The sequence below is a fragment of the Centruroides vittatus genome, unplaced genomic scaffold (genome assembly GCF_030686945.1).
Source record: "Centruroides vittatus isolate TY-2023 unplaced genomic scaffold, ASM3068694v2 contig_620, whole genome shotgun sequence".
Classification (NCBI taxonomy): domain Eukaryota; kingdom Metazoa; phylum Arthropoda; class Arachnida; order Scorpiones; family Buthidae; genus Centruroides; species Centruroides vittatus.
The window spans coordinates 1,739,128-1,752,689 of record NW_027122381.1 but is presented as its reverse complement, the minus strand read 5'-3'; the positions used below and the strand labels follow the sequence as shown (position 1 = coordinate 1,752,689).

Here is a 13,562-nt window from a genome sequence, read left to right as displayed (position 1 = left end):
ATGTATGCTTCTTCATAAGAACGACGTTTCTGCTTTTATCCGCCCTAGTAAGGATGATATCGTTAGCCTGTAGCCATTTCTACCCTTATCTACGCTTGTCCAGAAAACCTTGTCTCTGTCGTCAATGACATCATGTAAACATTTGCTATCCGACTTTCCAACCGACCTCAGTGCACCTGAAGAAGGCCTTTCAAAACGACAGAAAACGTTTGTGCTTATTAATTTGTTTGCTAGAAACAGCGTGTGTAAGGTTTTTGTGCCTACGACAGATGATAAATTGAAATTGTATGATTCATTACATGTCAGATGATTTCTCCTTAAGTGCAGCTTCGGCATGCATGTTATAAATTCACCATCCCTGGTATATATTATAAATATTAAAATCTTGTTTGCTTTTGAACAGTTTCATCAGACTACAGAACTTAACAAATGAAAAGTAGATTTTTACTTGGCATTCAGTAACAGACATCCATGTAATTTTGAGATCAACATTATAAAGTTGAGGATGCAATGACAGGTGGATTGGATGCATTCTATTGTCATATAAAATTCTCCAAACAGCCATATGGCTCAAACCAAAATTCAAAGATATTTTCTAAAGCAGCCATAAAAATTAACAGTACTTTCAGTAAGAACATCTGCAATTTTTTCATTTCTGACACTCCACTCAACTGTCCATTGCAACTGTGTTGTGGTTAAATGTCAATCTTCCATATATAGGTTGCTATACATTGAAATACAAGTTAGGAGAGAGAAAACTTAATCTGGCTATCTTTCAGTATAAACATTCCAAAGCTCAGAAAGTTCCTTTATATTCACTCAATATCATTAACACTACGATGCAATTTTTCAGAAAATTAAAAAACATTTGAGAAATTATAACAGATAATAAAAACATAGAAATTACAAGAATCAACCAATAATCAATCAAATTTCAAAGAGAAGAAACATGATTAGTTACAGTACTTCATAAAGAATAAATAAAAAGTTCATTTATTTTGTAAACAATGAATTATACAATATTTTTCTAACAAAGGTTGTTTATTGTGAAAACCTCTAACCAATAATCTTGATCCCTGTTCCTATATGTAAATTTACAGTTTTTCTCAATCTGCTGTATTTTCACTGTGCCCTTCACAATGATAATGCCACCAATCAATTCTTCTTATCAGCTCAGACTATAAACCATTTCTAAACACAATCTTTGATAAATGGTTTTCCTTGAAAACCATTTATCAAAGATTGTGCTATGATGTACTATGTATCAAAGATAGTTTTGGATAATCTGATTTTCCTTCTATGTACAGTACAAGGTGGTCAGAGAAGATATGTTGAATTTTAATCACATATTCCAAACCAATTACTGTGTGTAGATGACAAAAACAAACAAAAACAAATGTTTTCAAACTTCTTTCGAGTCCTTCATCAGGTTTTTTAATGATTCCTGGATGGTTCTTCATTTTGGAATAAAATTTGAACAACAGTTTGAATATATGTTTGAAAAATTATTTAAAGCCACATCGCACCTGCACATAGAGTCCCAATAAAACATTCATTTTCATTTTTGTTTGTTTTCGTCATTACATACCATAATTGGTTTGGAATACATGATTGACCATAATCCCAGTGTGGTGAGTGGTTGTATATGTTGAATTTTGTTTATTCTTTATGAAATGTAGAATAAGGAGGAATGAATTCAAGTTATTTTGATGATGAAGACCCACAGTCAGTGTGATGTTGCTAAAGAATTTAACAAGCCACATTCAGACTTTGCATCAATCACACAGAGCAATCTGGATACAGCCTGTTAAACTATTCAATAAGTTCACACCGACTGCAGGATGCCATCATCAAAATAACTCATATTCATTCCTCCTTACTGATCACCATGTCTTACCTATTAAAGAATAAACAAAGAGCAATGTAACTCCTATGATTGCAGACTCATGGACACCCTGCGTATGCACATAATATAACCAAAGCCAAATAACTATGCAATATAATGTTCATACTACTGAACCACTTCAGCATCCAGTACAACATGAAAGACGTGACAAATCACAAATGTTTTTGGAATCTACCTGATTCAAGCTTCAGATTGAAATAGCTTATTTTGAGTTGGAATACACTGAATAGAATGCATATGTAACATTGAAGAGGCCAGTATAAGACATGCACTGAGCCATACTATATCACCCAGGCTATAACAATGTTCCATACTATGCTCGCCGTTCTTTGGATAGCAGTATCTCATCCTTAGAGCTTTTGCAATTGGAGTTACGGCCGGCTTTAAATATTTCAATGGACTTTAAGAGCCTGATGTACCAATTCGTAGAGATCAGATGAGCTGAACTCAATTTAACTGAGCCTTTATATTGTCTTCTGAGGCAAATCTAAGCAGGGTAGTGGTGAGTTTCGAATGCTTTATATCAGGGATGGGCAACCCGCTGCCCTCGGGCCGCATGCGGCCCACAGTAATATTTTTTGCGGCCCGCGTGGCATAAAATATGAATAAATAAATCAATAAAACTCCTCTAAAAACACCAGACTATAAGCATATCTTCCATTCAAAACCTACTAACCGGTGCAACACAATTATATTTCTGGCTAACGTTTTTGGTCACTCCACTGAGACCTTCCTCAAGCCTATATTTCTTCTTACACGATCTTTTTCAAAACGATTTTCGAACAATCGAACCTTTAAATTTCCGTTATGCACGTGCCTCCCTATTAAATCGAAAAAATCGAACAGTTCTGCTTCCAAGCATTGAAAAACTTCCATAAAACTTCCAAATCCTAACGCTTTAATCTAATAACTAATTATGACCGCTCCATCCTTCCTCTAAAAGGATCTTGCCAACCCCTTTTATTATAATGCCATATACATTCTTTTTCAAAATTTATTCAATTTCACCAAACTGCCCCTCCGTTACTTCGTTAAACTTCCCATTCATTCATTTATTCTGTCTCGTCTTTTTGCAGCAGGACCTGCCAAGCCATCGATAACCTCATCTCATCCTTTGCGTTTATTGGCAGTGACGACTGGAACGCTTTACAGATAGAAATTTGTTAAAGCGTTCCAGATCGCAGTTGTAAAGCATGCAAGATCGTTTTAAGAAGAAATATAGGCTTGAGGAAGGTCTCAGTGGAGTGACCGAAAACGTTAGCCAGGAATATAATTGTGTTGCACCGGTTAGTAGGTTTTGAATGAAAGATATAAATAAATCAATTTCCCAGCTTAATGAGATATTCGACAAAAATTCAAACGTTATTTTCTACAACTTATATTTGTGAAAAGTTTTTTTCGCAATGAATTTAGTAAAAATTAAAACAAGAAACCGGCTAACAGACACATCGAAACTAATTTAAAACTAGCGGTGACTAATATTTAACCAAATATTTCTGATATTATTACGTTTAAATCGGTGCCAGAAGCTATATTAAGTATACCTATGCTAATTTATAATTATACGCCTATATGAATAAAGAATTGTCGATTTATCGACATTTCCCCCCTCTTTTCTCTTGTGTGCAGCCTGCGTCAGTTTAAAACTTTTGAAATGAGGCCCTTTACGTAGAAAAAGGTTGCCCATCCCTGCTTTATAATCATTTGTGTTCACATATCCTGTGTTCTAAAGACCTTTTAGTGGCACCCAAATATACTAGATTCTTCCCAAACCTCTCATCTCTTAATGAAACCTTATACACTCCTGTGAGTTTCTGACAGTTTGAGGGTTTTTCTCATTTCTTAGTATTGAGAATATCATTGGGTTCCTCCTATATATAATTCTCAACCTTCTGCATCTTGATATTCTTGCATATATCAAGTGCAGGTTATAGTTGAAGTTGACTACTGTGTGTTCTGTGATATTACATGTAGTAGTGTTGTTACAAACTCATCTAAATCTAGTCATTATGTGGAAATGGTTCCGATTTTCACATAATGACTATATTATCAATATATCTCTTATAGTTACAATTTTTATGCATCCCTAGCATTTTATGTATCAAAATTCTAGGGAAGAAGACAGGGAGAATTTTGTGTTCAAGGAGTTTTTCTTATCACCATCTCACAGAGATCTCCTGAAAGTGGGCTCTCCATAGGGACCCCAGTTTTCTTTATGTAAATTTTGTTGTTAAATTGAAACACAGAAGAATAACATAAACACATTGAACAGTTCTAAAATCTGCTGGTGGAGCTCTGTAGTTCTTACTTTATGTAACAAGAAGTCCCTAATGGAGGAAATATATGGCTGGATTTTGATAGAACGGTATAACAACTTAAAATCTAATACTGTAAAGTAACCCTCAGAGGAGACATGTCATAGTGTCTCTATTAGCTCATTAGTGTTTCTGGTAGTCCTCCATGTATTTTAACTGACAACACTACTAAAGTCACAGAACATGCAGTGGTCAACTTCAACTACAACCTGCACTTGATATATGCAAGAATATCAAGATGCAGAGGGTTGAGAATTATATACAGAAGGAACCCAATGATATTCTCAATACTAAGAAATGAGAAAAACCCTCAAACTGTCAGAAACTCACAGGAGTGTATAAGGTTCCATTAAGAGATGAGAGGTTTGGAAAGAATCTAGTATATTTGGGTGCCACTAAAAGATCATTGGAACACAGGATATTGCAAAAGCTCTAAGGATGAGATACTGCTATCCAAAGCATGGCAAGCATAGTATGGAACATTGTTATAGCCTGGGTGACATAGTATGGCTCAGTGCATGTCTTATACTGGCCTCTTCAATGTTATACAGACATACCTCGAGTTATGTCATTCTTGAATATATGTCGTTTGTCAAAAAAGTATATGGAAAAATAAAAACCAAGTTTAAGTCATTTTATTCGACATTACATCTGTCTGCCACAAATATTAAAGTCATAATATCACTAGAAAAGCGTTAAAAGCACATAAAATCATATTAAAATATGTACATTTACAGTAAATGTTACTATAATCATCATAAATCCTAGAGAACAAAACATGAAAGCATCTGTGTTTCTGTGTTGTTGTCTTATTTAGCAGTCTTTAAGTGCTCATTATTGGCATTTTCCATCATAGTTTCGACTTATCTCGTAACTACACAAGTAAATTCAACTTACATCGCCTCTCCTAGGTACTTACCGACGTAAGGTGAGGTATACCTGTATATGCATTCTATTCAGCATATTCCAACTCAAAATAAGCTATTTCAATCTGAAGCTTGAATCAGGTAGATCCCAAAAACATTTGTGATTTGTCACATCTTTCATGTTGTACTGGATGCCAAAGTGGTTCGATGGTATGAAATTAAGTTTCCAGTGATAAAGAAGTACAGTAATACCGCAGTTTTCATTGACTTCATTTATCGTCAGTTTCGGTTTTCATTGTTTTTTTTCGCAAAAAATCTGTCTCAGTTTTCATCAATTGCCTCGGATTTCACTGGCGTGCTCAAGTGATATCGCCACTAATCTTGCAAAAACAAAGGGCAACCCAGACGTTTTCCGGCTCAGTGTGACGTTATTTCTCGTTGTGTGAGCATTACCCTGCGACAGCCCACCACTGGCCAAAGTTTCCCTTCCCTGAACACTGTGAGTTCAGTCGTGGGTTCATGCTTCGCCAGGACAGGCTGCTTGGAGTTTTCTGGTTTTCTCCACATCTGTAACACCTGAATAGGGGCCAGTTACTCTTAAACAGACCTCCCGGAAGGCATTATTCCCCGTGATATGACCATCATAAATGCATACAACTACTATTACATGACAATTATGTCACACTTTACCACGAGACAATATAGGCTAGAAGCTCATGTCCAACTAGCTTCTACAGGACAAGACATTACCCACACGTCTAGCCAAACAATTCCATCACTTTCCTTTAGATTAGTCTTATATATTAATTTCTTATTGTATTTAACACTATATTAATTCACTATAAAATGTGTTTTTGGTATGTATTTTGGAGTGTCTAGAACGAATTAATTGGATTTACATTGATTCATATGTAAATAATTGCTTCTGTTTTCGTCAGTTTCGAATTTTGCCGATTGTTTTCGGACAGATTACTGATGAAAACCGAGGTATCACTGTACATTTTGTTACAATGTAATGTTTCATAATAATATTATATAAGTTATAATCAACTTATATCTAATCAATAATAATACTCACATAATGACATATAATATTTTTACAGTAATAAAATTGTAAATTAACATAACTCTTATATAATAATTTTATTATGCATGGTAATAGCAAGAAATATTGTTAAAATAAAATTTAAATTAAGAAATATATAAATCAGAAATTTTATTATAAAAGCATTCTTACATTTTTTCCAGAATTCCATAAGCAGGCAGATGTTGGCATCTTTCATCTTTGAATAATGTTGCAAGCATTCTGGATCTTTGCTGGCCTAATTAATTTATAATGTAATCATTTATAATTACAGTCTGGATGATATTTCTAAAATTTATGTCCAGATCCAATTTACAGTCAAAATAACTTCATATAATTTTTATTTACATTGATAAATCTTGTAAATTATAAAATCAAGAAGTATTAACTTTCATCAAATAAATATTTTCTTCAGTTGGCAATTCTAAATTGAAAATATTAATCCAAAGGCAGACAATACATGGCTTAATACATATTTCAACACAGCCTTTGATTTTGACATAATTATTATTACATTAATGAGTCTAACTAAATATCAGTAAGTGCATTAGCATTTAAATCTTCAACCAAAAACCTAATAATCGGTGCCAGTCCACTTAAATTTTTTTATGGCAAACGTTTTCGGATACCTCACTGTGACCTTCCTCAAGCCTTCTTGTCTTCTTAAAATGATTTTCGAACAATCTAACTCTTATTTCCGCTACGCACGTGCCAACCGAATAAATTGAAAAATCGAACAACTCAAATTCAAACCGTTAAACTAACTTCCGTAAATAAAGCTTCCACCGAAAACTCTACTCTTTTGCTATTTACAAATTCCAAAACTGCTCCACCCTTCCTCTAAAAAACAACGACGCAAGCAGCTCTACATCAATGCCATACGTTTCACTTTTCTACAAATTTCAAAAATGCTCCTCCACTCCTTCAATAAAAGATCGTCAGCCCGTTTCGTTTCTTTTACTCCGTCTCGTCTTTTTGCAGCAGGGCCTGCCAAGCCATCGATAACTTCACCTCATCTTTTGCGTTTGTTGGCTGTGATGAATGGAAGGCCTTATAAATTTCCATTTGTTCCAACCATCGAATTTGATCAGCATGCTTAGTGGTAGCCAGTAACTTCGGGCCTCGAAGTCCGGGACAATTTCCGGATCGGATGCATAAATCGTTAATGAGGTGGTGGCTCTCCCATGTTAAATATCCTTCTGGTGCTCTCTCAATCTTACTTCCACCGCTCTTTTTGTGGATCCAAAGTAAACCAATTCCTTATTGCATCTATTATCCGTTAGTGGGATAGCATATATCCAGGAATTGGTTTACATTGGATCCACAAAAAGAGCGGTGGAAGTAAGATTGAGAGAGCACCAGAAGGATATTTAACATGGGAGAGCCACCACCTCATTAACGATTTATGCATCCGATCCGGAAATTGTCCCGGACTTCGAGGCCCGAAGTTACTGGCTACCACTAAGCATGCTGATCAAATTCGATGGTTGGAACAAATGGAAATTTATAAGGCCTTCCATTCATCACAGCCAACAAACGCAAAAGATGAGGTGAAGTTATCGATGGCTTGGCAGGCCCTGCTGCAAAAAGACGAGACGGAGTAAAAGAAACGAAACGGGCTGACGATCTTTTATTGAAGGAGTGGAGGAGCATTTTTGAAATTTGTAGAAAAGTGAAACGTATGGCATTGATGTAGAGCTGCTTGCGTCGTTGTTTTTTAGAGGAAGGGTGGAGCAGTTTTGGAATTTGTAAATAGCAAAAGAGTAGAGTTTTCGGTGGAAGCTTTATTTACGGAAGTTAGTTTAACGGTTTGAATTTGAGTTGTTCGATTTTTCAATTTATTCGGTTGGCACGTGCGTAGCGGAAATAAGAGTTAGATTGTTCGAAAATCATTTTAAGAAGACAAGAAGGCTTGAGGAAGGTCACAGTGAGGTATCCGAAAACGTTTGCCATAAAAAAATTTAAGTGGACTGGCACCGATTATTAGGTTTTTGGTTGAAGATTTATTTACAATCCGGTGTTTTAGTAGGAGTTTATTTGCATTAGCATTATTTTAAATTCATGCAATGTATTTCAGTTTAATGTAACAATAATTTTGTATTGTTGGATTTGCTCAAAAATATCTGTCCAAAATATCTTAATATCCATATGACTACAGTTTAACTACAATTAACCTAAAGCAGCCTGAGCGATTTAAGCTCTTGTATTAAAGGCAGGTATTAAAGGGCAGGTATTGTATTAAAGGTGTAGCAGGTGTTCCAAATTGTTGTATTAAATATACAACAATTTGGAAACTTAAAAAAAAAAACTTGGGTTTACTGTTTGATAGTCTTAATTGGAACACCTGTCTGTTTTTCTGCATTTACTCTTGTATTACGTTGTTATTTCATTCTTAAAACAATAACTTTTTTAGAAATTTACTAGAATTTTTCATCTTCATCTCCAATCTGCACTATTATTAGGATCACAACAGTGGCGTGCCGTCATTGGAAGTGGTGGAAGCGCCGCTTCCACCTTCCAATGACCTTCCCTTGTATTTTCTAAAATATGATTAGATTTTGTGAAACAAATGTTTTCAACCTCACCCAAGGTCTGCTTCAGGTTAAATGAAAACTGGATTCCAATCTTTTTTTGAAACACTTTCAAATGTTGAGTTTTAAAATAAATTCGAACTCAATGAGTATGTACAAGTTATTATTATTAAGATATCGGATTTATTTTACAGTATATCAATATTGTCAATATTTAAGTATTAAAATTCAAAAAGAATGTTTGAATAACTTCAATTTATCCACAATGCATTTTGATTTTGCCAGTTATCAAATATATCTTGCTACTTTCTGAATAAACCACGCCACAAACTAAATATAGTTTAACACCATTCTTCTGTGTTTGCTGATGATTAGGTTTTAGATAAAACAAAATCATCAATTTCACTACACTATTGACATTATACTAAGCTAATATTGCATATTATAATAACTAAGCCTTCATCAGTTAAAACGAACTTAAAAACAAAAGAATGCAGAAAAAGAACTCAAGCAAATATTTAAAATTCAAATTAATTCCAAAGTAAAAATGCCGTTCTGAATAAGAAATTAACAAATTGCGCATGCGCAATATATCGCAGTGAGAATAAAAATAAAAAATAAAACAAATAACAAAAATATTGCCGCAAAAACTTGTCTATTACAAGAAAAAACGTTATGTACTGCGGTAAAACGATCTCCAAGCCGTGGACAAAGCATCAGCGTCTCTATGGTTAATACAACCGGTGTTAACGTGGGCTTTGTAGATTTCTAGTTTTTCTAAATATTTCAGCATTTGTTTGTTGGTCGTGGCCTTAATGATAGACGCTTTATCCCAATAAATGTCAACATCTTGATGTTTAGCGAAAGCTGCTAGCACAGTAGTATCCAAGCTTTTATTAATGGAGTATCTATGCTCCTTAAGCCTCTGTTTTAAATGCCTCATGGTTGCGCCAACGTATACCAGATCCGAATTAAACCGACGATCCTTTAAAGGTATAGAATATACCCCTGTTTTATAACTATGGTTTTCTTTTTTCTTGTCATTTCTTAATAATCGATATATTGTAGGATTACGTCGATACAACAATCTTAAGTTGTTATTTTTGGCCACTTTCTTAATCATCGTGTGTAAGAAAGGAAAATAATTGAGAATCACTTTTCTCCCTTGATTCATAGGAGGAAGCTGCCGATTTTTTGTCCTCTGAAACCTGTCGATAAGTCCATCAATCTCCTTACTCCGATACCCATGTTGTAATGCTGTAGCACGAATGTAACTTAGTTCCTTATAGGTGTCAATAACACTGGTGCAATGCGTGTAAGCACGCTTGATCCAGGCATGGAACGCTGCGTATTTAAAATTCATCGGATCGACAGAATTTTTTGGTATAATAATAATGGGCTGATAGGTGGGTTTTCTATAAATGTCAGTCCATATTTGACCCTCCTTGCATGTGATTGAAAGATCAAGGAAATTTACGTTAAAAGCACTCTCTTGGTCTAGCGCTAAGGTCAAACCATATGGGTTTTTGTTGATTTCGTGCAGGAAATGCGGAGCGCTACAATCATTTTTCCAAAGGATGAAAACATCTCTAATATGTATACACGTCGTTTTTCGAATTTGAAGATGATACATATTTGCAAGAAAGAGGGGTGCCTATGGGGAGCCCTATGTCCTCTATTTTATGTGAACTTGTATTACGGCGTTTGGAAAGCAAGGTCATACCCATCTTTCAACATCAGATTGTTTTATATACAAGATATGTAGATGATGTTTTCATCCTTTGGAAAAATGATTGTAGCGCTCCGCATTTCCTGCACGAAATCAACAAAAACCCATATGGTTTGACCTTAGCGCTAGACCAAGAGAGTGCTTTTAACGTAAATTTCCTTGATCTTTCAATCACATGCAAGGAGGGTCAAATATGGACTGACATTTATAGAAAACCCACCTATCAGCCCATTATTATACCAAAAAATTCTGTCGATCCGATGAATTTTAAATACGCAGCGTTCCATGCCTGGATCAAGCGTGCTTACACGCATTGCACCAGTGTTATTGACACCTATAAGGAACTAAGTTACATTCATGCTACAGCATTACAACATGGGTATCGGAGTAAGGAGATTGATGGACTTATCGACAGGTTTCAGAGGACAAAAATCAGCAGCTTCCTCCTATGAATCAAGGGAGAAAAGTGATTCTCAATTATTTTCCTTTCTTACACACGATGATTAAGAAAGTGGCCAAAAATAACAACTTAAGATTGTTGTATCGACGTAATCCTACAATATATCGATTATTAAGAAATGACAAGAAAAAAGAAAACCATAGTTATAAAACAGGGGTATATTCTATACCTTTAAAGGATCGTCGGTTTAATTCGGATCTGGTATACGTTGGCGCAACCATGAGGCATTTAAAACAGAGGCTTAAGGAGCATAGATACTCCATTAATAAAAGCTTGGATACTACTGTGCTAGCAGCTTTCGCTAAACATCAAGATGTTGACATTTATTGGGATAAAGCGTCTATCATTAAGGCCACGACCAACAAACAAATGCTGAAATATTTAGAAAAACTAGAAATCTACAAAGCCCACGTTAACACCGGTTGTATTAACCATAGAGACGCTGATGCTTTGTCCACGGCTTGGAGATCGTTTTACCGCAGTACATAACGTTTTTTCTTGTAATAGACAAGTTTTTGCGGCAATATTTTGTTATTTGTTTTATTTTTTATTTTTTATTCTCACTGCGATATATTGCGCATGCGCAATTTGTTAATTTCTTATTCAGAACGGCATTTTTACTTTAGAATTAATTTGAATTTTAAATATTTGCTTGAGTTCTTTTTCTGCATTCTTTTGTTTTTAAGTTCGTTTTAACTGATGAAGGCTGTTTAAAACAGTCGAAAACGTTTTTATTAAATATTTTTTGCTGGAATTATCAAGTTTTTTGTTTTTAATAATTAATTTTCCAGTAGCTATTTTGTTTATTACACCATTCTTCTGTGTTTGCTGATGATTAGGTTTTAGATAAAACAAAATCATCAATTTCACTACACTATTGACATTATACTAAGCTAATATTGCATATATAATAACTACACTTAAGTGTTGTTGTGTTACCAATATCAGCTTTTAGCATATGAGAATGTTTGCTCATACACTAATACGAAAATTACACCACTCGTTACTGTTTATACTTTTAGAACATCATTTTAATTCAAATTCATTTTATATTCCATCCACATGCTATATTTAATTTCAAATATTGTTCAAAAACTTAAAATTCAATAGCTGTTGTATTCGATATTTGCCTGATGATGGTAACTTTATGCTACTGAAAGTACTAGTGAACATTCTCTTAAGCTGAAAGTTAATATTGGTAATGCCACAACACTTAAATATAGTTATTATATATTCAAAAGTTGGCATAAAGTGTAATTTATTTTATTTTACTAATATTGCAATATTCCACTTATAAGCATAACCTGAATACATTATTTTAAGAAATATTATGGACAATTTTAATTAATATCAAAACTTTATCTAAATATAGGTAGTATCACAAACATATTTTAGAACTATGCATATGTTATGCTATTCCTCCTTTTTTCAATGAATACAAAATATACTTATAAAAAAGAGGTGTACCGATGGGCAATCCCCTATTGGGAGATCTTTGTGAGATGGTTATTAGGTTATTAGAAAAAACAGTCCTACCTTTTTTCCTTTCTAGTATTATCATATACAGAAGGTACAGTACGTCGACAATATTTTTATTGTGGAGAGAAAAACCAAATATAGAAAGTTTCATAGAACATATGAATAACAACTCATATGGACTTTCCATAAAATTAGACCATGTCAGCAATTCAAGGGCATGCTTTTTAGATCTCTATATCAGTATTATAAACAATGTTATCCATACCAATATTTATCATAAACCATCTCACCTTCCACTGTTTATACCAGCGTACTCATAAAACCCATATATCTACAAAATAGCTGCCTTTCATGCCTTAACCAAACATGCTTTTACCCACTGCACATACTACGAGAACATGTTAAAAGAGCTTAAATGTCTTGAAGACATAGCTAAAAGGCATGGTTACAAAAAACATCTTATTCATAAATTAGCAAATGCCTATTCCAACAGGGGTACTCCTATGCCCAATAATGTTGTATCACTAAGTGGGAATGCTCACAACATGCGCCGCATAGTTCTAGATTATAACCACAACATGAAAAGCTTATATAGAGAGACTGCCCGTCACAGAGGGGATAGATTAGCTTATAGGTGTGTTCCTGCTATTTATAACATCCTTAGAAACGGAAAGGACAACACCAACATGCTTAGGGTCCCTGGCATTTATAAGATTACGCTGAGAGACAATAGATTCCAGCACTATCTTGAATACATCGGCGCCAACATACGATTTCTCAAAGTAAGGCTGGCCGAAAACAAGTATGATATCAGTAAAGGAAAATACAACACTGCCCTAGCCAGGTATGCGACAAACGACGACATTCAAGTCCATCTAGACCAAGCTTCCATCATAAGACGATCTAAACATGACGACCAAATAAGGGCACTGGAAGCTCTCGAAATATTTAAATCCATAAAGAGCAGCTGTTGCATGAATTTCAAAGAGGAAGGACAAGTATCTTATACATGGCAATCATTATACCTAAGAGAGCAGTCAAATTAAAAATTATTTTGGAGAAATTTAAATTCAATTTAATCAATTTAAAATATTATTTTAAATTTTTAAGAGAATTAGTTGAAAAATTCTTATTTATATGTTTTTAAATAATTTTTAAAAACATTCCAATTTCCACATTCCAATTTAATGAA

General features: G+C 34.3%; 1 protein-coding gene across 1 annotated transcript in view; it reads right to left on the bottom strand.

Annotated features, from left to right (window-relative positions):
• Positions 1–13,562, bottom strand: part of CSN4 (COP9 signalosome subunit 4) — a 64,743-nt gene that overhangs the window by 14,025 nt on the left and 37,156 nt on the right. Inside the window, exon 7 of the mRNA XM_067275409.1 lies at positions 6,325–6,409. Coding sequence (XP_067131510.1) covers positions 6,325–6,409 — 85 coding nt within the window. The remainder of the gene's footprint in view (positions 1–6,324; positions 6,410–13,562) is intronic.